The following is a 24,510-nucleotide window of genomic DNA, read 5'->3' as shown; positions in this document are numbered from 1 at the left end:
CTCAGTCTTTCATTATTCTAATGTTGCTAAAATGAGTATGTTTGGGCAGACATACATTTTTATCAGTAAAGCTGACCCCCATGGAATACTCTTAAATCCTAAAGTTGTGTTTCCCCACACCAAACCCTCTTAAAATATATTGCCCACCAGTATGGATGACGTGATTCATACACCTTGTAATCCTCATTGGCTTATGTGACATTCCCTGTAGACTGATTTACATACTTGTATGACTCATTGTCTCTGTATAATGTGTGCGTGGTGTAAAGTACTGACATGAGTAGCGCTGTACAACAAATGAAATGCATATGAGAGAGGGGCTACGTAAAGATGAGGGGCACTGTTGGAGGGTGGCAGTGAGGGAATCTGAGGAGGAGGTAGTGGGAGGGGCTATGGAGCGATGAGGGGCACTGTTGGAGGGCGGCAGTGAGGGAATCCGAGGAAGAGGTCATGGGGTGGAGGGGGGCAGCTAGGGAGAGACAAGCCGCACTGGTGGAGGGTGGTAGAGAGGGAATCCGAGGAGGAGGTCACGAGAAGGAGGGGCTATGGGGAGATCAGGGGCACTTGTGGAGTGTGGCAGTGAGGGAATCTGAGTAAGAGGTCAATAGGGGGAGGCATGGAGGGATGAGGGGCACTGTTGGAAGGTGGTAGTAAAGGTATTTACGGAGAAAGAGGTTATTGGTGTGGCGCCAAGAAAGACTTTTGCATCAGCGCTAAACCCGGCCCTGTCATGGCCTTTCTGTTTTTGTTTAATTAGCAGTCTGGTCATACAGGCTACTGTGGAACATACTTTCAAGTGCGTGCTAATTATATTTACTGCTTTATTCAATGTTTTAAGTTTGAAGGTGATTTTACTATTGTTTTTACCGGGAAAAATGAAAGTGGAGACCGATGGTGCCTGATATAGGGCTGGGGCCCAAGGTCAGCTGTGAGATAAGGTGCACTGGAGAGGAGTAGTGGATAATCAAACAATATTTAACAAATTAGATTTTGCTTCGGGGTTGTGCAAAAAAATTATGCAACCCTGATGCAAAATCAGGGCCTTAACAGACAAGAGAATGGGGAGCCGAGGTGTGAATGGCCAAAGGGCCAGAGCAACACCAGGCCCCCTGCCTGGCTCACATGGGGAGAGGAGCTATTGTGTTCTGCCGTCTGTCTTACTACAGCCGCACCGGAGTACTTCACAGGTCTGATTTTTTGCTTAGTGATGATGCAAAAGGCAAGAAATGTGAGGATCTTCGGGTGCATATTGATAGTGATGTCAAAAAGTACATTGTACTGCATTCTTAGATTCCTACAGGAAAACATGACTGTTGTAGTGGACATAATCAAAAAACTCGAGTCAGAAAACACCCTGGTCTACCAAGTGTTCAGCATAATTGGTGTAGATGTCAAACATCTCCTCGAGAGTAGGCTTGGCGACACTTTTAGTGACTTTGGCACTGCAACATGTTCTCTGTTAGAATGCTTGCCACTTGGTAAGCAGAGAAGTGTTGAGGACCAATTCAGGAAATTTTATTTTACAGTGCATGAGAAATGGCTAGCTATGATGCATAGAAATGTCCCTTCACCAACCATGGCGTTTGAAGCCAATGAAGCCTCACTTTGGTACTCTGCGCAAGTGTTAGATCCCTTCCGTAAAGGGGAATTTTCTCCAGACTTTGCGAAGTACAGCTTCATTTTTGACCGCTTTAACACCTCTGAGGGCATATGCACCCAGTTCAACGCATAAGTCGCAGAACCTGGCCCAGAGAATGTCAACCTTGAGGTGCGCCAGTATTGGCATGGAAAGCTACGTCAGTGGCCAGAGTTGGCAAATTGTGTACTGTCTGTTTTAGCGTTGCCAGTCTCAAGTGCCAATGTCGAGAGGGCCTTTTCCCAAATAAAAGTGTACATGGGTAGGAAAGAGAGAGCGCGAATGACCAACGATTCACTGAAAAAATATTGTATGGTGTACTACAATAAATTCGACTTGTAAAAATGTATTTTAACCTCATATACACTGTACATAGACTGTCTATATTCCATGCACCAATTAAGAAAGCAAACAATAAAAAAAGCAAAGCGTCCCATAAACACCGGTAAAACACCGTTGCAGTTGTTTTTTTTGGGGCGAAAATGAGTAACCACTGAAAAGCACTGTTTTTTTGAGGTTTTGAAATCACTGGAAAACACTGAAAAACCACCACCAGAATTCACCAAAAATAGAAACTGAAAACAGGAAAGCCTATATATACCAAAAAGAGTGCTGCGGTCATCAGAAGCAAAACTAATATTAGTACCCAAAGTGCACAAGGCCAGTTCGGGAGGCAGAAGCTTTGTTGCATGTGCAGCTAAAGCATGGAATGACCTGCCGCTGCAGCTTAGGTCCATGACAAATCCTGTCTCTCAGAAAAGTCTTAAAAACCTGGCTTTTCTCCGCCTAAATATCAGCGTTCCATCCTCTCCTCTCAGGCCCCAAAAGGACTCTACAGCGCCAGGACATCCATGGGTAACAGTGCGCTCTATAAATAGCTATAACATAACAAATGGCTAGGGAAGCTTTCTGTACACTTTGAAGAATTGCACTTCTGGTCCCGTAAACAGTCATTCCATTTCTTAAATGTCATGAATGAATATCAAGTGCTGCATAACATTTGGGTCAGTTTTTACAGATCTGCACCTCAATGTCACAATCCTAACGGGAACAAAATAATTCATTCACAGATACATTATTTCACACACATCCTTTTACACACACGCACAAATACAGACTGCACTTACCTTATTTTTTCCATTACTGTTTTTTTAGGGTCAGCGATCTTATTATGTAATCTACATAATCATTAATGAGTGTCGGAGGATAATTTTATTTCAAGATGCAAATGTCGAGCATGATGCTGCTCCATTAGTTGTTGCAGCCAAATGCTTTCCCGTACCAGTGAAGTCACCACATCAGACAAATATGAACAAACGCTGTTTCTCCAAGCATTTTTTTCCTTCCATCCATGTCATTGTCATACTCCGACGTTGGATTTGCAAGACAAACAGTATTGCAAATTTTCTTGAGATGGTGTTTTAGCAGTCGAATGCTGGGACACCTCTAAGGGTGAAAAACAAATGTATCTCTTCTTCCAGATTAGAACTAAGAATTAACAAGCATTGGCATAGCCTTTGGGACCTTATAAGTGTTTAGCCATGCAACAGTTGATGTTGTTGCACCAAGGATTTTGTGCTGCATAACTAAATACTTATAAGGTCCTAAAAGCAAGACCTATTGGCTTTGCCAATGCTTTTTATTTTAACGTGACTACTGGGTATTGTAGTTTGTTTATTGGCTGCTGTTAGAGAAAGTAAAGAATGTCTGGGCATTCGCTGAGCCTCCGGGTCCTGCCATAGATTTACTGACCTGTCACCCCCCTGCCCATCCTCAGGGTGTGTGTGATTTAGGGGGCACATTCACAACACCACAGTGAGGCGCCTTGCGCTGGACAAGTGCAGCATAGTCTGCAGGTTATCCCCCTAGAGGGCCGTTGGTGCTGTATCTCACCTTAAGTGTGGAGGAGGCTTCTATATGTCTGCCGTGAGATTTAAAAAAGACAAACCAACGCGTGCCTCACGGATGGCAGGACTTGTCCGAAGAAAGGCATTTGTACACCCCGGCCTTCGTGGACTACCAAAAGTTCGATCAAATAAAAACTGCTCCCCCCCCCCCCCCCCCCTTTGTGGATATTGAGGCCTTTAAACATTACTCTTACGGTGACAGCAATTAAATGGAGTGCTGCAATATGTTCAGAAACGAACTGCTGGGCTCGTCTTTTGACCACTGTTAGCAGCATTCACGATTACAAATAAGGTAAGTGCTTTATGAAAACGGGTCTTGCTGCCCCTCTTGTGGAGGTAGTAAAAAAAAAAAAATACTAAACACGTTCTAATTGCTAATTATAAACTAGCCACCACGAGGGTTCTTTTTCTTGCCCTCTAATACTCTTCAGTTTTTCTTTGTCTAGCTACAGAAAGCTCAATGCCAGGCGTGACTCGTGCAGGTCGGCGCAGATAGTGAAACCAAGCAAGTAAAAGGTAGTTGGCAAAGCCTAAACTGAGGAAGTGGATTGCAGATTGCCAGATACAATGTATGCAAAATGTTTGTGAAAACACGAGATGCAGCTGTGACTTTTAATAGAAGAAAAGTGTAAAACAGATCCAAGAATTGTCGAATTTTATTATTTATTTTTTTAAAGCAGTCTCTCCTTTTTAGGGCTTGCGCCCTGCGTTGCAGAGCGCAGCAATGCTCGCGCAGGAGAGAGCCCTTTTGTATGCGGTTTGAAAACTGACCCTGGAATTGCACACGCTCGTGCGTGTGCGTTTCCTTTTGGGTTCTGCTATTAGGCTTTGAGTGCGTGTTTTTGTTTTTTTAAACAGAGCACGCAATAGGCCAAAGGGGGGCGCATTGCTCCGCCCATGGCCTATTGGTGTCTGTTACGCACACCAAAGCCCATGTGGTTTCAATTATCATGCCCAGACACGGTTGCGATAATTGAAAACATATGGCTTGCTGTGGCGCGGGCGTGGTTTTTTTTTTAAATTTATTTTTTTTAAATCCCGATCGCTTTCAGTGCTGCTAGTTTAATTTTGAAATGGGCAAATACATACCGCGTGGGAGGGAAGTTTGCTGTTGCCTATGGTGTAATATAAGGAATGAAGATCCATTCGTTTTAGCATTGCGCGCCCTGCATCTGCTCAGTTCGAGTCCGGATATCAAATTCAATCTGGGGGTAAGAGCGTCTCCTCTCGCGAGATCCCGCCGCACCATCCACAATTCCTCGCTGGCAGTAACCGGGGCTCCGCAGTGAGAATGAACTTTCTTCAGCCGGCCCAGATGCCCTATGAAGAAGCAGAGGAGCATCCGTAGCTTTCTTGACAGGCGAGTGGATGGCGCACGTGGACACTGAAGAAACATTGGGCTCCGTGTAATAATGAGATCACATGTTAACTCCTTTCTTTCTGCCTGGGGCCTCTCTCCAGCCATGCGGGCTTCTGGTCCTGTGGCGGGGTTTTTTGATGTTGGTCTTGAGGTCCTGGCCTGGTCTCCGAAAGTCTTGCAGTTGTAGTCCAGGCGTTCCTGCTCTGGTGGTAAGTAAATATTCAGGTCGCTTATGTGTGACATTTCTATCTACTGTCAAGTGTGACACTTCAAGTGACACATTCTTGCGAGCAAATCAAAGCAATGACCATTATGTGAGTGTTTCCAGTTAATTTATACAGACATATCACACCGCAGTAAACGTACACATTAACTAAGACATACACAGGGCTTTAAGTGGGATGGAAAACTGGAGGGGGGGTCTCTCAAAGGGGAGTGGCGATGTAATTAAGGGCGTGACTTTAAATGCATAGGCTTAAAATCTGTGTTTAGCATAGTGCGCCGTCCGACTGGTATTTTGCTGCTTGTCACTGCCTCCATATATAATAAGAGTAACACTACACCTACCACGTCAGGGCTATTAGCTTCGCTCTCGTGTTGGCTTGTTTGCGCCACCTCGCAGAGAGATGTGCAAAAGCCCTCTCTCGCCGGCGAGACGGCCCGCTCTCGCCCTGCCGGTGGAAATCCTGGGCTCCCACTCCCTCGAAGGCCTGAAGTAACTGCCTGTTTCTGTGCCAGCCATAACCTCTGATGCATGTGAGAAGCCGCTCGTTTGACCTAATGGAAAGAACACTGTATGGGCCGAGGGTGTCGTGTGTAGGAGGGACCTTCATTTCTGAAGGGTGGCTGCAAACGAGGCGCTCATTTTGTTGTGCAAGTCGAACATTGAAAAGCAGTGACCTGTTTTCGTCTTCGAGAGGTGCACATTTTTAGCCTGGTCTGTAGTGATTTTGGAAAGGGGAGCCCTGATCAGTAAATTGCACTGGTACAGGGCGATTCTACACAGCATTTGAGAAATTTTGTACCGTGCTGGTTAATTTTGGACTAGTTCTCAGTACTTTTGCACTGGTTCTGTGCAGTTTTGTACCAGTGCAGGGTCAGTTTGCACTAGTTCTGTGCAGAAAGTGTTGTACCCAGCCGGGCAATTTGTTAGTAAGCGATAGCAAATTGTGCACTGGTGCCGGTTAATTTTGTACCACTTTCAGGGCATATTTAAGTGACGTTTGCACTAATGACTCGTGCAAAAACAATATGCGCACCAACCGAACGTTAAACATTTTCTGTAGTCCATCGGTGCACACGTCAGTTCATGACTGATACAAAATTGCCAACATTTCACTTTCTGGCGATGCGGGGGTGGGGCATTTTGCCAATTGCCACCACAACACCCCTGCGAATTGCACCCATTTGCATTTTTCAGAGTTTGTTTTGGGAGCGGGCTTTTTACCGGATGGAACAATTTTTCTGGAAGCAAAGTGACTCTTGTGAGTTTCACAGTGCAACACAAGGTGCTCCTAGAACCGGCGATTTGCGACTGGGCGCTAGGTCCCTCGAAGGGGTGTAGATCTGGTGAATATGAGGCAGCCCCCTCCCCTCAAGAGAAGGGTGTGATAAGAGGTACCTTCACTCAGCCCCGTTCTTAGCCATCTTGGCAAAGGAGAGCTGACAGACGCTTTGCAGAAAAAAATGACAAGACAATTCATGAACTATTCCAGAATAACTAAACAATATATCTATCCTTCCTTTTGAACTAAGGGAGTATAGCTTTTGGAAATGCAAGAAAAGCTTTGCTAGGATCATGCGGGGTAATGTGCCTCAAAATCCAACCTTTCTGTGAGCAGGAGTTTTCATTCAGGCGTCAGCGCAACTTTTCAAATAGTTCGCGAGAATCCTGACCACTCACTTCCTATGTATTTTTCAGACCGTAATATAAGGGGTCTTGGGCACTCGTGTTCTCATTCCAGCGGCAATAACGCAAGACACACACGGCAGCTTTCGTGACAAGAAGGCACATGAACAGGATCCACTCCCTTACTCGGGCTCTTACACTCCCATCCATGTGCCTCCTCACCCCCACACGCAAATACTCACTCACTCCCAGACATGTAGATACCCACACACAGGTACACTCACTCACTTAATGCTCTTTCTGAGTAGTGTTTTAGGCGCCAGTACCTTCGCGATTGGGTCTGCAGTGTTTGTCAGCTGAGGCGTGGCCTTAGTTAAGAATAGTCTCACTGCACAGTGATGCCTTACCCGTACTGTCTTCTCCATGCCTCATTTCACCAGCTCACATGTCTCGTCATTTCTTCTTCTCTCTGCCCCCAACACACTTTATTTTTATTCTTATTTTTTTAACTTTAATAAGCGTGGTACCGTCTTCACGAACACCGTGCTATGCAATAAGTGTTGCTTTTGGTTTTGTAAACAACAATGCCTTTTAAGTTTTTTTTTTTTTTTTTTTAAGGCATTGCCATTTACAATGTCAATAGCTCAAAATAATGTCATTGCGAGACCTATTGCATTGTAAATGCTTGTTTTGTCTGTGGTACATGCAGGCCTTCCCCAGGCACTCTGTTTAGGAGAAACCATGCACTTGTATTTTTTCTGTGGGCTGTCCCATGTATGCACCTTTCTTACACCTATGTGTTGGTGCTACTTTTACGTTAAAAACCCAGCCGTTTCCTGTTGTAATTTCTAAAAGCTTCACTAGCCACTGCTTTTGAAGGCTGATAATAGTCATAATCTTATGTAGGAAAATTGAAAATGGATTATAAATTGTGTGGACTGTGCTCCTTTAAAGCAACATCTATTTGAATCGAAAATCTGCAATACATAGTGTCGAACGTGAGTTCACAAGTGGAAAATGTGTACCATACAAATCTAAATTAAAATTAGTCTGTTATCCTGAAAATGTGGCATTTAGAAGTCCTTCGTGGGCAAAGTCTGTCAACCTCTGAATTTGAGTGTCTTTTGTAGAAGCGTACTTTTTGTGGCTCTGATGGTAGTTAGTTGAAAGTGCTTTAATTTACAGTGCTTTAATAAAAATGCATATAATATAAACGGTTCAGTTTAGAAAACTACCTTTTTGCAAAAGAAACAATTTAGAGGTCTGAAAGTCACTGGCCAGAATTTCCCTCTTTTGACTTCAAAATTTCCAATTATGTGTGTTCCTCTTCCTCCACGCTTTCTCTCAAAGATGCACAAACCGGTGAACCCATGCAGGCATTTAGGTGCTTTACTGTTTGTGACACCATCCCCATTTGGATGTCCGTATTCAGTCAATGGCTTGCAATCACAGTTGAAGTCACAATCCGTTATATTTTAATTTATTGAATTACAAATGATTTGGAAGTGGAAATGCTTATTTAAGGCCCTTTTTCCCAACTTTTCGTAATAGTTCACATAGTGTATATTTCCACAAACAAAGGAATTTTGTAAATTTCTTTGATTTTGAAAGCTTTTGCTTTAGTGAATTGCAGGCTGCGCAATTCCAAAAGCCAGTGGTACATCAGGCCATAAATAACCCCCCCCCCCCCCCCCCCCCAACGCCTGGAATTGATAACGCACCCATTTTTAGGTTTCGTCTAGGCAGCGCTTGCTCTGTCCCTTGGATAAATGCTGTATTCAGGACTGAGGTTGGCAAAGTGAGCTGAAGAACGATGATGGATTCAGCACAGATCTGTGACTGGGAGTGTATCTGAAAAGTGGCAGTTCTCCGTCCATCTCCTTGTTTGTTTTGTTCACCCTAAGTTGGCAGGGTATGCCCAGACTAGTGTCCTTTGCTGACTTTGCCACTGGATTCAAGCTAGCCTGGCTGATGAGGGGTGTTACCCCAAAACTGGTCCCTGGATGCTTATTTCCAGTCCAGAGAAGACCCGCTGGCAGTTCAGGCTGGACTGTTACCAAGAGGCACAGGGTCAAGACTGATTTGCATATGCTGGGTCTGAACTAGGGTGGCAAAGTGAGCTAAAGAAGGATGATGGATTCAACCCAGATCTGTGACTGGGGAGGGGGGGTGTCTGAAAAGATTCAGCTCTCCGTCCATCTCCTTGTTTGCTGTATTCAGGATATGGACATGAAGCCCACCCTTTTAATTGGCTCCTGTCGCGGTCCTTTATAAATGGTCTTTTCTTTGGTCAATAGGCTTAGTAGCCTTTTCTCTTCTTGTAACCTCCCATGAGGACACCCCTGTTGCATCTGTTGGTACTCTGTTCCTTTTAATTATAGCCTCGGAGCACTATTTTCTTAAATGCCCTTCTGCCTGCTATTACAGGCAGGAAAGGCTCTTCCCACATTTTTTTTTTATTTTACCAGCGTGGCACACCTCAATGGCGGCCACACATTTCTTTTATTTGTCTTTCTTCTGCCTGCTGTTGCAGGCAGGACAGGCTCTCCGGCAACGTTTATTTCTAAAAAAAAAAAAAAAATTCAACTAGCGAGGCAGTCCTCAGGGGCGGCCGTGCCTTTTTTTTTATTTGTTCTTTAAATTCAATTGCCAAAGCTGGAGTTTTTTTTTTTTTTTTTTCCTGTTCATTTACTTTTGTTTACAATAACAGCACACGCGCTTTAGCTTTAAGCATCTTAAGCTAAAGCCGGGGTAACGCGATTGCTTCAAAAATGAAGTAATAGTTTTTCTATTTCTTTACTTTTGAAGCAATCGTGGCGCTTTAGCTTCATTTGTTCAAAACTAAAGCGAAGGTGCCGCGATTGCTTCAAAAGCAAAGAAATAGAAAAGAAATGCACATTTTCTATTTCTTAACTTTTGAAGCAATTTTTACCCACGCTTTAGCTTCAGATGTTTAAAGCTAAAGCGCGGATGCCGTGATCCATTTGTAATGCAATAGGTCTTGCATATCTGAAGGTTTGAGCTAATGGTGTTGCATTACTATTAGCAACACCAATAGCTCAAACTTTCAGTAATGCGAGACCCATTGCATTGCAAATGCTAGTTATATTTTCGAGTTAAGCGCCAAAAACAGCATTCAGTGATTGACGCAGTACACCTGATTAAACAACCTTGCTGAACTTTAGTCAGAAACAAACATACAAGTTCTTATTTTAATCATCGTTGCATTGAGATGCTGAGTACTACCAGTAGCTCCAGGTTCGTTGGAAGTTTAGAGTGAAAATCTGATTTTATTAAAGGGGCAATCCTAATAATAGATTGAGAACCCAAATCTTAACTTTGACCTTCGTATGAGTGAGTGGAAACTGAGAAGGCGGATGCCTTTGTGGCAAGGGAAAACATTGAAGATATGGGGAGTGGGTGAGAAATAGGTCCATAAATGGCCAAGGGCCCGTTTATCTACAAAATAAATTTGTTCCCTACATTCCGCTCCGATCACTAAGATCTAGTAATAACCTCCTCTTGGTGATCCCTCGTGCAAAAAAAGCCAGACATGGGAATAAAGCTTTATCTATTACAGGCCCCACATTGTGGAATAAACTTCCTTTATCATTAAGACAATGCAAGGAACATCTTACCTACAGGAAACTTCTTAAAACTGTGCTGTTTAAGAATGAGATCTAGCCCCTCTTTCATCTTATCCTTGCTTTACCGATTACTGAAAAGCGCAGAGATACTCCATTGGAGTCGATTCTAGCGCTATATAAACTAATAAATAAATAGTCAAAAATGGGTGGAGGCATCGGAGTGTGCAGAGTACCTCCCTGTTCTTTGGAGCCCTAGCTAGCTTCAGTTTTCAAATAAGTCTTTCAGGAGCAACCTCTAGAACTCGGAGGGCATAAAGAAGGGCAGCTATCCTATACTGGTTTCTTAAATGGTTTTTAACTCCTCTTCATGTCACTACCTTTTGGTAATGTAAAATATGTTTGAGGAAATGAGGCATTCTATGATGCATGATCATTATGGATTTGCAAAATAAACTTTTTTGCATTATAGATCGTTTTCTCTAAGCATACCAAGCTGGAACCAGTAGACTTCAACTAGGTTTACATGTGTTATTATTTTATTCTTCGCTTTATGTTGTGCAAAAGTGCCTGACGGTGCACCTTCAGTAATGTCAACTCAATTGGGTGTTGCTAACGTTTAAGCTTTTGCCTGCTGTCCAATCCTAAATTCTTTGGTCAGCCAAGTCCCCTAGTTAGCCCTCGGCAAGGGCTAGGCATCAGCATGAAATTCCACTCTGATTAGAGTTTGGAGTCTTTCCTCCTCTGTAGCGCTCGGAGTTCTACTTGAGCTGGGAAAATCTTACTCCAGACCATCTCCCGGCGAGATTTCTCAACACTGGCGATTGCAGGTGGCTGCTATCGCTGGCATTGAGAAACTTTGCATTGAGGAAGCTGCTGCTAGAGTAGAATATCTACTCGAGCGGCAGAAAGAAGCTGCGCCCTCTTGCGCTGCGCAATGGACCGTTTGCGCTGATTTTCTAGCACTGCTCAAACATCCGGTGCTAAAAATCAGGGCAAACTGCGCGACCTAACACGTTCCGCATGCAGAATGCTGCAGAGTTTTTGGGACACTTTGCAAACTCTGCCCGGGCCTAGCAATGACGTGTGCAGTAGAAACCATGCACTGATGTTTATGGCCTTTGAACAGATCTTCATAGAGTGAACACTTTATTTTTCAGCCTTTGTTCTTAGTAGTAGTATTAAGCAAAGGTGTTCTCTTTTTTTTTTTTTTTTTTTTTTTTTTCCTTCGTCGAACTTGGTACATTTTACTGTCTGTCTTTCCTGAGTGGTAGTGCTTTTTTCCCAAATTTGCAACATAATTTTTGCTTTGGCCAGAACCATCCAATCTGGAAAATGCATGCAGATATTTTTTTTTATTTCTTTCACGTGTACCTTTTTCAGTCCTTTGTACCGTTCAGTGACATAGCACAGTAAAAGAACACGGTGCATGTAAAGTGCGTTTTAGGCAAAGTCACCTTTTATGTAGAATAAGGAAATTATGTGAAATAAGTAGTCTCAAAATGCACAATTTTTGGTCAGAAATGGCAACCGAAAAACTTGGCAACCATCGCAAAGTTTTCCATCGACCTTTTAATGAGGTTGCCAGCAACAAAACTTTGCTTGGGGCCTGGTCTTTAGATCTGTTGGCTGATGCTTGTGATGCCTTGGATTTGTGGGGTCTAACCGAATTGTGCAGGGGTGTTTTTGAGGCCTGTCGATCTTCTGGATTAACAATTTGAAATTTTCGGTAGATTTGTTCTCTATGAAAACGGACTTTTTCTAACCAAATGTTTTTTTATCTTCCCCCAGCTACATCCGTTACTCTCACATCTGTGCCAAGGCGGTACGTGCTGCCTTGAAGCCAGAGTTCAGAGTAGAGGCCGAAAGAGCTTCTGTAGCCAGCGTCAAACTTGCAAAACCCAAGAAGGAGGGTTCCTAGAACGTCCACAAGGTGAGTTAAAGTCTATAAAGTATTTTAACTGTTCGTCTTTAGTGGGTCCTCCTAAATGCCAAGCCTCATTTCTTTATGGAGCCGGGCTAACAACTTGCAAAGAAATGCTTCCCACAAAGGCACTGACTGACTGTCCGGAAGAGTAAGCTCAGGGACATCTTAAGGATTTTGTGGGCCCTGGGCCAAACGTTTTTTGGAGGCCCCTGTTCGGGACAGCCTTGAATTTGATACAATTTCAGCTCTTTCATGCCCTCTTTGGCCAGGTCACTGTCAGCGCATAGACACACTAGTCCAAATTCTAAATGTGTTTACATCTGATATTCAGGGATAGTGACGTGTTTTCAATATTGTACCCCTGCAGCAGCTCACTAATATTACTTCAAATTTCTGTGATATCCTCGCACTTCTCATACGTGAGGTCATGGTTCATCTAAAAGATACTTTTTTATGCCTATTGCATAAAAACATAAACACAGCATTTCTCTTCAGAATGTCTGTAATAGACTCGCACATCCCCCACATTAAAAATAAATGAAAGGAAAAGGGTATTAAAAACATCTGTTTAAGAATTATTCAAGGTAACCAGGGCAAGACTGCAGAATAGACGGGGCTTCATCGGGGCCCCCCTGACAGGCTGGGGCCCTGGTTCAGAGCCCACTTTGCCCATGCCTTAAATGGCCTCAGAGTAAGCTTTTCAATAATCACCGTAAGAGGCAGCAGATCATATATTATAACAGTGCACTGCAGAAACCAAGAAGGACGTAATATCTTTCTCACACATTGCTTCCCGTTCCAGACAAACGACTGGAGGAAGTTTTTAATGCTTCTATGCAAAGGCAATACCCACATTCTGCATACTACTTCCCATTCCTGGCTCCCAACAACCTTTAGTTTAAATGACACGTGTTCAGTTTCAAAGAGAGCAGTCAGATCTATTGGGAGCGGGGGCATTGGCAGCAAATCAAGGTTCAGGTCTTATTTTTCCAAAATAATACAGTCCATTTTTTAAAATGCAAGCTTTTAAGTCTTTTCTGTGACTGCACAAAATTATTTGGTTTTTAACGCACTCCTTTTAAAAAAACATTTTTTTTAAACTATATTATTCATTATTCTCATGATTCCAGAAGAGGTGCAACAAAAAAGCATTTCCAAAAGAGCTAGCTCAAACATTTTGTATCATTTAAAATCAAATCAAAGACCATCTTAAGTTCTGTATATCAAATGCTCAATCATGAGCACCTCCATCCTCTAATGTGTAGCAGAAGACCTGTATTACGTTGTTCTAGTTGGGCCCAATTCCAGCTTCGATTCTTCAGATGGAGCAGGTTTTAAGCATCCATAATACTTTTTTCATAAGAATACCCTCTTGCTCCTTAAACCATTAAGGATTTTTTTTCAAGTACTCAGTCTCATTAAAGAATATTGGAGAACCATTTGACTTGTGTCTACTTTACACTGGTTGGCAGAAACCGAGGAAAAAGGTTCTTTTGGAAGACTATTCGATCTCAAACAAGATATAGTGCTTTCTCCTCTTGCGCTATTCAAATAAAATACTTAAACAAGAATTGAGTTCTGTAGATTGGCTAATGCATGCCTTATCATTAATTAGGCCTTTTAGACAGTTTTATTAAGATAAAACTGTCTAAAATGTATTTTAATTCAAATTCTTGCTGAAGAACCCCCCCCTACAGAGACACCAGCAAGAGGGCCAGCTGGTTCACCCTAGAACTCCTAACCTCCAAGCAAGCCTGCCGGAAGCTAGAGAAGAAACGACACCATGAACAGACCCCGGACAGCCTCGCAGCACACAAGAACGCCATCCGCAACCGCCACCTCATCAAGGCTGCCAAGAGGACCTCCTTGACGACAACGCACACAACAGCAAGGAGCTCTTTAACATCGTGAAGGAACTCTCCAACCCCAGCTCCAACACCAACGACATCCCGCCGTCGCAAGCCCTGTGCGACTCCCTCGCCACCTTCTTCCACCGCAAGATAGCAGACATGCACGACAGCTTCAACACCCAGACAGCCCCAACAGACAGCAACACAACAGACTCTTCTCACATAATCGACTACGACCCCCTGCTAGCCTGGGCCAACGTCAGCAGCGATGACACCATCAAGACCATGAGCACAATCCACTCTGGCTCTCTGTCAGACATATTCCCGCACCACGTCTTCAACAAAGCAAGCAGCTCCATCGCACCCCACCTGCGCAACGTCATCAACCCCCTCCCTCGAGACCGCGACCTTCCCAGAGAGCTAGAAACACGCCGAGATCAACACTCCCAAGGCAGACCCAAGAGACCTCAAGAACTTCCGGCCCATCTCTCTGCTCCCGTTCCCGGCCAAAGTCATCGAGAAGATAGTCAATAAACAGCTAACCCGATACCTCGAAGAAAACTGAATCCTGTACCCTTCTCAGCAGCACCGAGACCGCCGCCACCGCCGCCATCCGGGCCCTGCTGGACAACGGTGAGACCGCAGCACTCATCCTCCTAGACCTCTCTGCCGCCTTTGACACAGTCTGCCACCGCACACTATGCGCACGCCGCAGGGATCCGAGACAAGGCTCTGGAATGGACCATATTCTTCCTCTCAGGCAGAACCCAGAGCGTACCCCCCCCCCCCCCCCCCCCCCCCCCCCCATTCCGATCCAAAGCCTCCGAGATCATCTACGGTGTACCTCAGGGCTCCTCCCTCAGCCCGACACTGTTCAACATCTACATGACCCCGCTTGCACACGTTGCCCGACAGCACGACCTCAACATAATCTCCTACGCCGACGACATTCAACTGATCCTCTCCCTCACCAAGGACCCAATCACCGCCAAAGCCAACCTCCACGAAGGAATGAAGGCCGTCACTGACTGGATGAGGGCCAGCCGCCTGAAGCTGAACTCTGACAAGACGGAGGTCCTCATCCTCTGCTCCAACCCTTCAGCCTGGGACGACTCCTGGTGGCCGACGGCACTGGGGACAGCCCCGACATCCACAGACCACGCACGCAACCTGGGAATCATCCTAGACTCAACGCTCTCAATGACCAAGCAAGTCAACGCCGTCTCCTCCTCTTGCTTCAACACCCTCTGCATGGTCCGCAAGATCTACAAATGGATCCCAACAGATACAAGAGAGACAGTCACCCAGGCCCTCGTCAGCAGCAGACTACTACGGACCGCCCTCTACGGCATCCGCGCTTTAGCTTTAAACCTCTACGCGGGAGCCCCGACCAAGCTCATCAAACTACTGCAACGCATCCAAACCGCCTCGGCACGACTGATCTTCGATGTACCATGCCACAGCACCCCCCACCTGAGAAACCTGCACTGGCTCCCCCGTCAACAAGAGGATATCCTTCAAGCTCCTCATCCACGCACTCCAAGACCAGCCCTGCCTACCTCAACAGTCGTCTCTCCTACATTCCCAACCGCCAGCTACGCTACGCTGACCTCTCACTAGCCACCCTTCCGCGCATCTGAAGAACTACATCTGGCCGGAGATCATTCTCCCACTTCGCCACCAAAACATAGAACACCCTCCCACTGAGCCTACGACAGACCCAAGACCTGGCTGTTCGATCAGTAGCAGCCCCGCCCCCCCCCCCCCGCCCCCAGCACCTTGAGACCCTCGCGGGTATGTAGTGCGCTTTACAAATGATTGATTGAGTCCAAGGACACAGCGAACACGTGTTTCATGATTTTAAAGTTGTAAATGTTGCTTCATCAAGGCCAGACTGTTTAACAGAGTGTTAGGTTGAAGTGTACTGAGACAACAAATGGAATTAAAACAAATATTAAAGATAATCTATACAGGCCACGTGTCGCAACAAAAATACCAAACGGTGAATAAAAAGAAATCGGACAAATAACAGAAATCGAGATAGAACAGAGAATAGATGACCATTAATCCTGTGCATTTCCAATTTTTACACAATTCTTACCAATGCGGCAGAGCCTCGAGCAGTAAAAGGTTGAACTAACTTTAATCGCAGTATTGTAACTCTTACAAATAATGCAAATAGACCTACGAGTGTTGGAGCTCTCTTGCAGTTTACTCTTAGTCTTGTGCCTTCTTTGTCTCACTGTTCAGGTACCTTCATACTAATGTTAATGGTTGCTAAGGTAGTGCAGTAGGATTTTGATAGCCTTATGTAAAAATGGAAGATGTTGCATATGCCCCTGTGATCATTTATTCACAAACTCCTTTGCTCATTTATTCACCAGTTCACGGTGTAACTGCCTCTTCTACATTCCAGGAAACCTTAACTAGCTATTGTATTGTCCAATAGGTAGTACGGGTCTCAAAAGGCCACTAGAGGGCAGCAATGGTTCATTAGATCCACTCTTAGTGATGGCATGTAATTTTTAAGTACGGTTTCCCATGTATACTTAATTTATATGCTGGACATGAATGTGATTGTGTTTTTTTTTTGAATACCTTTATTTAGAGATACAAGTACACAGCCTACAACCCTGCGGGCCGGCCGCGGAGGATATATCTTGTATGTCGCTAAATCACACAGCCCTTTGCCATCAACCCGGGGGTACGGCGGCGTTAATGGATGCGATTGTACCAAGTTTTAAAGAAGGATATTGCAGGTCTCAATTTCTCTTAAAACAACTATACAGTAAAGACATGGTGCCTCGAACAGGCATAAAGGTGTGGAACAATCAACCACCTAACTACTGGTCAACACTGTGCGTACCGCATGCATTCCACGTCCCGGGGCTGTGGCCTCCGCTTCTCTCTCCAGCATTCCGAGCAACAAGAGTTGTGGAATTCTACACATCTCCAGGGTCATCCTGCGCGACGGAAGGAGGCTCGCAAATGCCCCCCCTAAAATCATTCCACCTGGACCACACCTCGACCCACTTACGGGGGCACCCTCTCGCCACGTACACAGTCTTTTCCTGCAGCATGCACCAGTCCATATCACTGTTCCATTCTGACAGTTTGGGTGGAATAGGACTTCCCCAGAGCCTGGCTATATTCCTCTTCGCTACCATTTGCCCGAGCGTCACCCAGAGCCTCCCTTTTGGTGGCAGGTCCGTTGGCTCCCATATATTAAGGAGACACCTCTTAGCCTCCGGGCGAAGCTCCACCTCCCACACCTCCTCCATACACCGCACCACTCTTCGCCAGTACCTCTGAATCTTCGGGCAGCCCCATAACACATGAAAAAAGGTACCCGTGCCCCCACACCCTCTCCTACAGTGGGCTGTGTCCACCCTCCCCATTGCGTGGAGTCTCGTGCAGGAGATATAGACTCTGTGAAGAGTCTTTAGCTGAATAAGCCGCAGTCGGGCTGATATCGCGACCTCCCGCGTGGAAGCCAAGGCGTAAAGCCACTCGTCGTCGTCTATCTCTAGCCCTTCGGCGACCCATTTGTCTTTTAGGGGAATGAGCATATCTGGGGGGTTTTTGATGAGCTTTTTGTAGGTGAGGGATATGGCGTGTTCCGTGAGGTGTCCATCCAGCAACCTATCTTCAAGCGGGGAGGCTGGTGGCAGTTTGACCTCCGTAGGGATATTGGCCTGTAGGGAGTGACGTACCTGCAAATATCTAAAATATTCGGTGTCCGCCAGCTCATATGCTTCTTGCATTTGGGCGAACGTGCGGATCCCTGTAGGGCCCCAGATGTCTTTAATTTGAGAGATGCCGATCAAGTCCCAGTTGCGGAACCCCTTGGTGCGTCCCAGATTACCCAATGTTTCAGAGGCCCAAAGTGGCGTGGCCATCGTGAGGGCCCCGGACCAGCCGAGCCTCTTCTGAGCGATGTGCCATATCTGCACCGAGTGGAGTGTGGGTCCGGTGAGTCGGCGCCTACCTCGTCTCGAGTAAAGTGCTATTTCATAGTTCCCCCCCCCCCCCCCCCCCCCCCGGGGAAGCAACCATCTGTCCATACCGTAGGCTGGATTGTTCCCGTCTCCGTACGTCCCCTGGTTAATCGCGGATAGGTGGGCCGCCCAATAATATTTACGGATGTCGGGGAGAGCTATACCGCCATCGTACCATCCCAGCGTGAGCTTGGCCAGTGATATTCGGGGTGACCCAGCCCAGAGGAGGTCGCGCAATGCGGCTTCAATAGCTAGGAAGTAGCTATTCGGAACCAAGTCCGGGTAGTTTTGTAGCGCGTAGAGAAACAATGTGATTGTTGAATTCTAATTTTACATTCCAAGTAAGCTTGTCTTTAGAAGCCCTGTACACTGTATCTGTGTAATAGTTGCAAATTAACAAAACTTTGTGTTCAGATGTAAATGTATTCAACACTGTTGGGGACCTTTAGGGGTGCTAATAAGTGAAACCCTGTACCATGACGGGGACCTCCTCATGGGTGTCGGGGGGGGGAGGGGGAGTAGCTTACTGGTCATTGAACTAGGAGTGTGGTTGTCCAAGAGCAAGAATGCCCTCTCGTCACTCTAGTATTGATCATGATGTTACTCCATGCCCTTCACTTGCTAACTCTGTACATTGTTTAAAAGGTCGGGCACGGCCATAGGCGGTTTAGATATTGGCCTTGGAGCTCATTCATCTGTAGGGTGAACTGGTGGCTCAAATGGGTGTTTAAGAAGTTCTCTCGGTTAATCATGCTCAAAGACTTTCAGCGCTTCTACTGAGGTGCTAGTCTGACCTGTCCAGTTAGGTTCTTATGTTGCAGTAGTTTAACAAAGCTCACTCGCCTTTTGTAAATGAAGGCTTTGGGTACATAGACAATTATTCTGCAGAACGGCGCCCCTGTGAGATAAATGGGAGTCACGGGGGAGACATTCTAGGTAAGTAATAGCTTATGTAGAACTATGCTTATGTCCCAATCCTGTGGGCCTGAAATACCTTTCAAATACCTGTGCCATTATTAAGTGCAACTTAGGATGTGTGCAGCAAGGTAATTTAGCATGTCATAGATTTTTGTTTTTGCGAAACACCAACTATATAAATTCATCCTGGATCTAAAAAGCTAGGTGCACTACTTCACCAAACAATGAGAAAAATCAAGAAGGTAAAATACCTACATAAGACCAGTTCAACTACCACCAACTCATCACAGTGAACCATAGCACAGTAAAGTTTCCACAATCAATATATTGGAAATTAAGTTGAAACACAGTAGAAGATAATTTCCAAGACTGGGGAGAAAGAAAAAAATGAAACCTTTGTCACGGCAAGCCGTTCTGGGTACTAAATCTCAAAGGGGATTGATTAGCTGTTCCATCATGGCTGAAAGAACCGTAAAGTTTCTCTGAACATCACAAATGGATGCATCTGCTTGTAATATAAATGTCTAGCAAATCATAGGATTCACAAGAGAAGTGGGCAGGTCCTCCAGGTGCAAGGCTGTTGCTACTAAGAGATTAGAAAATCCAAAGTCCGAAAGAGCCAAGCTAGTCCCAGTTTGAGCTGAGATGAGGGTAAAATTTAAATCGCATTGAGTCGTCTGATATACAAAACCAAATAAACCTTCTACGTGCATGCGCAGTGACCAGAGCGGCGGACTACAGAGCGCGGTTCGAGCGCCGGCCTCAGTCCAGTATCATGTGACTCTGGGCAGTAGCTCACTTAATCTCCCCGACAGCCCCCCAGCACCTTTTGAGCCCTTAATTGGTGATATGTTTGCACTTTGCAAATAGGAATTATAATCCACTTCTGGAACAGTCAATCAAATCATATGAAAATATCATAAAGGATTTGCAAATCGAATTAAATAACTACTGTTCATTGCCGCCTGTTGAATAAGATGTCCAACCTGACATTCAGCCACATCTGTTCCTGTTTTGAGGTCTAAGCAAAAAAAAAAAGGGGATAATGGACCGAGTGTTGAACAATGCAAGCACTCTTCCCCCAGTCAACTAATCTGGGTTTAATCCATAATTCTTCAGCTCACGCCGCCACCCCAGTTCAGACATGGCCATGTGCAAATCAGTCGGACCCTGTGCCTCATGGGAACAGTCCAGCCCGAACTGCCAAGCCATGTCTTCCCTTGACCAGAAACAAACATCCTGGGACTGGTTTCTGGCTCATCAGCCAGGCTAGCTTGAATCCAGTAGCAAAGTGAGCAAGGGACCCACGTCTGGGCATACCCTGCCAACTTAGGGCGAACAAAGGAAAACCAAAGGGGATGATGGACGGAGTGCTGAACAATGCAAGCACTCACCATCAGTCAACTGATCTGGATTTAATCCATCATTCTTTAGCTCACTCCACCACCCCAGTTCAGACATGGCCATCTGCAAATCAGTCTGACCGTGCTCTCCATGCCACTGGAATCCAGCTATCCTGGCTGTAGAGGGGTGAAACCCCGAAACCGGTCCTAGGATGCTTGTTTCCAGTCCAGGGAGGACCTGGCTTGGCACTTCGGGCTGGACTGTTCCCATGAGGCACAGTCGAGATTGATTTGCATATGACTGGGTTCAAACTGGAATGGCATGGTGAGCAAAAAACGATGGATTTAGGCCCAGATCTCTGTACTGGGGTGAATGTATGACATTGTTCTGCATTCTGTCCATCTGTTTTTGCACCTGTTTTGAGGTCTGACACTGTGTGGAAAACCTTTGTTTTCCACACACAAATATGTGGAAAACACGTACATAATAGAAGGGTGTTTCATAGCAGTCGCCACTCATTGGTTTGTTGTATTGTTGAGATTTTGCTTCTACCCACAACAGCATATTCCTGCGGCAATAGGTCAGCCCACTTAGTTATTGTCTTTCCTTGGTGACCGCTTTGTGCTTGTGCTCAGCAGCTTGGAAAATGGACTCCTTCAGTGCCAGACTCTGGTCGACCAAAGGTTCTTTTTTAGTTTTCAATATTCTCTTGTTTTGTTTCTCCCTTTTGTTTTGATTTGTGGAGTGCATGCGCAGCCCTTCGCTTTGTGTAGTATGGAGGAATGGCAGTCCATCACATGAGTTTTGTTTACAGCATGCACCTTGGGAAGAGCGAGTGGGCACCACCATTCTCCAAACAACTTTGAGAATAGTGGTGGTCTCTGAGAATAGTGGTGGTCTGCCTAAAACGTCCACGCGCCTGCTTCTCTGCTCACCTTTGCTCTGCGTGGAGAAGGCTTAGCTGACCTGCACAGCCTCTACGCATTTAATGTGTGCAAGTTTTTTTTTCGGGGGGGGGGTCTTTTTTTTTTATTTTTTATTTTTTTATTTATTTATTTTTGCTGCTTCACAGTACTACTGTTGTCTGTGAGCATTTGCTGTTTACATCATTAGTTTGTGACTCCTGATTTGAGCATGAGTGATGCATTAGACGTTCTTGCCTGTTGAAACGCGTAGCTTTGACTTTGAGAACACGTTTCACCCGGTATGTGAGCAGTACTGTGCATCACAGATTTAACGATTCTGTAAACAATAAAACATTTGGACAGTACAGTCGGGGGGGGGGGGGGGGGATACACACCCCGTATAGTTATTTACCGGTCCTGTGCTTTTTGATCCTCCAGTATTTATTATTCGGAAGACCGCGCTAAAGGTACTAGCATGTAAACAAAAAACCACGACTAAGTGGAAATACTTACACCTGCTGGTGTACAACCACTACAGATCCCTGCAGATGGTCGTATGGAAAGTTGATTGATAGTTGAGTTAAAGGGATACTCCATCTCGAGAGTATCCATGAGTATTGACTTCCAATCTAAGACGAAACATGGTTGCTATCTTTCTAAACGCTGCTTTTTAAAGCACATTTTAGAAAATGCTTAGAAATCCTGAGGTATTAGTGTTTCTGTCTGGTAAGTTCTCAATATTAAGTTTAGTAAAGCAAATATTTATTGCACTTCAAATGGAAGGACAGGTGGAAAAAGCATAAGAGAAGTTATACATTGGTTGGCGTTACGGGATGGCTCAGTGTTGCAAAGGCCTCGTAGTTCCTGTTCTTGGCTTTGATTTAACAAATCATTGAATTTTGAGACTTGTAGTTTTAATTTAGTTTACTTGAGCTATTTGGCAGTTTGCGAAATATTAAGCCTAGACTGGAAATTTGTCTTATCGGCACAGTCATTACTAACCCTGTCCTTTTATTCTTTTGTGTCAAGGTAAGGCAGTAGGGTAATAACACATTATACAGTTGTCAGGTGGTCCTATTCCATTTGTCACCACCTGGCACTTCCTGGCATGTAGGTGAACAGAGGTGTGCCTGTGTAATGGTTAGGTCTGACAGTGATTGCTAGGTCGGTGTATGTGAACGTAGTCTCTTGACTATACCCACCTACCTCTGCCAGTTTTATGTTTACCTTGTATGAGGGCGGGGTTATAGTTTTTGTTTATCAAATTTGGTATTTCCTCCACCACAGCAACTTTTAATCATTTTTCCTTATCACTAAAGATAATACTCGGTTGTTCACCTATAATGAACTTCATTTGCAAGTATGCACTCATTTGCTGATGATACGGTGTGTTTGGTTTGCTTTTTTAAAGTTTTTAGAATGTTTTGCGGATAAAAAAATGACTGCCTTGTTTTTCTTCTCCTTAGGGTTTGCCGATTGATGGCGGTCTCGTGAACGCTGCACCTTTTCGAGCAGACAAATGAAGCACGTGTGCTTACAGAGAGGGAACATGTAGTCTGATGGGTTCTACTTTGAAATGTAGATGTAATTTAAATGAAAAATTCCAATAAAACCATACTTTCGGAATGACTGAGGACGAGTCTTTCGTTTAGTGGCAGAAGGTTAGATGCTTGTACTAAGTCTCACTTGAAAGTTTCAATTTGTTCTGCTGTTGTCCGAGTAAAGACTGCTTTCATTTGTCCTATACTTTATCAAATCTTGTTTTATTTATTCTGTTTATGCTTAACCACATGTTCATTTTCGCTCCTGTGCATTTTCTGCATGATTCGTTTTTGTTATGAAACTTTTATTAGATGCTAAAGTGGACTTTCAGATGTGTCCACTAATTCAAGTGCCTTGTAACAGGGGAGCTGGAGCAAGAACCCATAGAAGACAAATGAGAATTGCATCTGGACAGTCACTCTTCTGATATTCCTTCGAAAGGAATCTGGTATGCTTGCACCCTGGACTGATGCATATGAATCATGCATGCAGCTTTGAGTGATGTGCACTCTTCCCATGGATCGTAAACACAGAGGCTTTGCAAGGGTTGTACCGCATAACTAGAGCACGTGTATATGTATGTATATATGGCGATAGATATATAATATAGAGCAGTCCACCTTTACCTACTGTACATAGATCGCTTGAGAAGAGGACCACTTATTGGGCTTCTGGATGAAAGTCAGTGGACTCAAGCTGAATGAGGATAAAACGCAACTGCTCCTCAAGTGTTCATGTCATCAGATGCAGGTTGTAAGCAATGCTTCTCAACCTCCTGGACCTTTCGGTCTTCCTAACTCTACTCAAACAGCAGCGAATCCAGGGGTGATATGGGGTGCAGTTTAGATTTTAAAGCTCTTAGAGAGGGTGATCTGCCCTGTCTTATTCTGGTTGTGAAATCTCAAACGATCATTCCCCTATTTTAATACTAAACATCGTATATCGGGTGTAAAAATGCTTATAATTTCATTATTTGTTTGTGGTAATGCCATACTGGGAAGTCACCCAACAGGCTAAGCAAACCATTGCAATTTGTTCAAAATATGGCAGCTTGTTGAGACTTAAGTTTAGGCAACTTTGATTACGTTCTTCCCTTCATTGGCTACGACTAGGCAAGCATGTCATTCAAATTGACATGTTTGGCGTTTAAATGCCTACAGGGAAATGCTCCAGTCTATCTTTAAGAGAAATTGCCATGCCTCTGCTAGCATGGTGTTTGAGAGCCAGCCATTTATTTATTTACCAAAGCACAGTCTACAAAAGCATCATTGTGATGAAAAGCACACAAGACAAGCCGGCACGCTCAAATTAGGACTCTCAAACAACGAGAAAGTAATACAAGATTAAAGCATAAAAGGTGTATTCCAAGTGAAAAGTAAGAGCAATCCAGAGGTGGGGGCCTAATATTTGTGAAGACTTGACTCTATATTAAGATTTCCTATATTGGGGAATCTCCGCAAGACCGTGAAATGCGGTTCGCAGTACATGGGAGAAGCACATGGCTCCGCCCGATCCGAGAAATGTAGGACCAGTGCAATAGGCTTGTTGCATGATGCACAAGATCTATTGGATTCTTTCCTTGCTTGGAAGCCAGTGTCTCACTCTAGAAGGGACCAAAATATGGTCATACTTGCCTAGAACCATTTTTTTTCCTTATTGACATTTTAGTGTACAAACATATGCATGTTTA

The 24,510-nt window shown here is 44.7% G+C and overlaps 1 protein-coding gene across 1 annotated transcript in view; it reads left to right on the top strand.

Moving 5' to 3' along the window:
* ATP5F1E (ATP synthase F1 subunit epsilon) overlaps positions 1 to 22,904 on the top strand; it is a 35,019-nt gene extending 12,115 nt beyond the window's left edge. Inside the window, exons 2-3 of the mRNA XM_085619456.1 lie at positions 12,128 to 12,269; positions 22,745 to 22,904. Coding sequence (XP_085475582.1) covers positions 12,128 to 12,257 — 130 coding nt within the window. The 3' untranslated portion in view covers positions 12,258 to 12,269; positions 22,745 to 22,904. The remainder of the gene's footprint in view (positions 1 to 12,127; positions 12,270 to 22,744) is intronic.
* Positions 22,905 to 24,510: the final 1,606 nt, after the last annotated feature.

Source organism: Triturus cristatus, chromosome 7 (assembly GCF_964204655.1).
Source record: "Triturus cristatus chromosome 7, aTriCri1.1, whole genome shotgun sequence".
Classification (NCBI taxonomy): Eukaryota; Metazoa; Chordata; class Amphibia; order Caudata; family Salamandridae; genus Triturus; species Triturus cristatus.
This window is presented reverse-complemented; position numbering and strand designations above follow the sequence as displayed.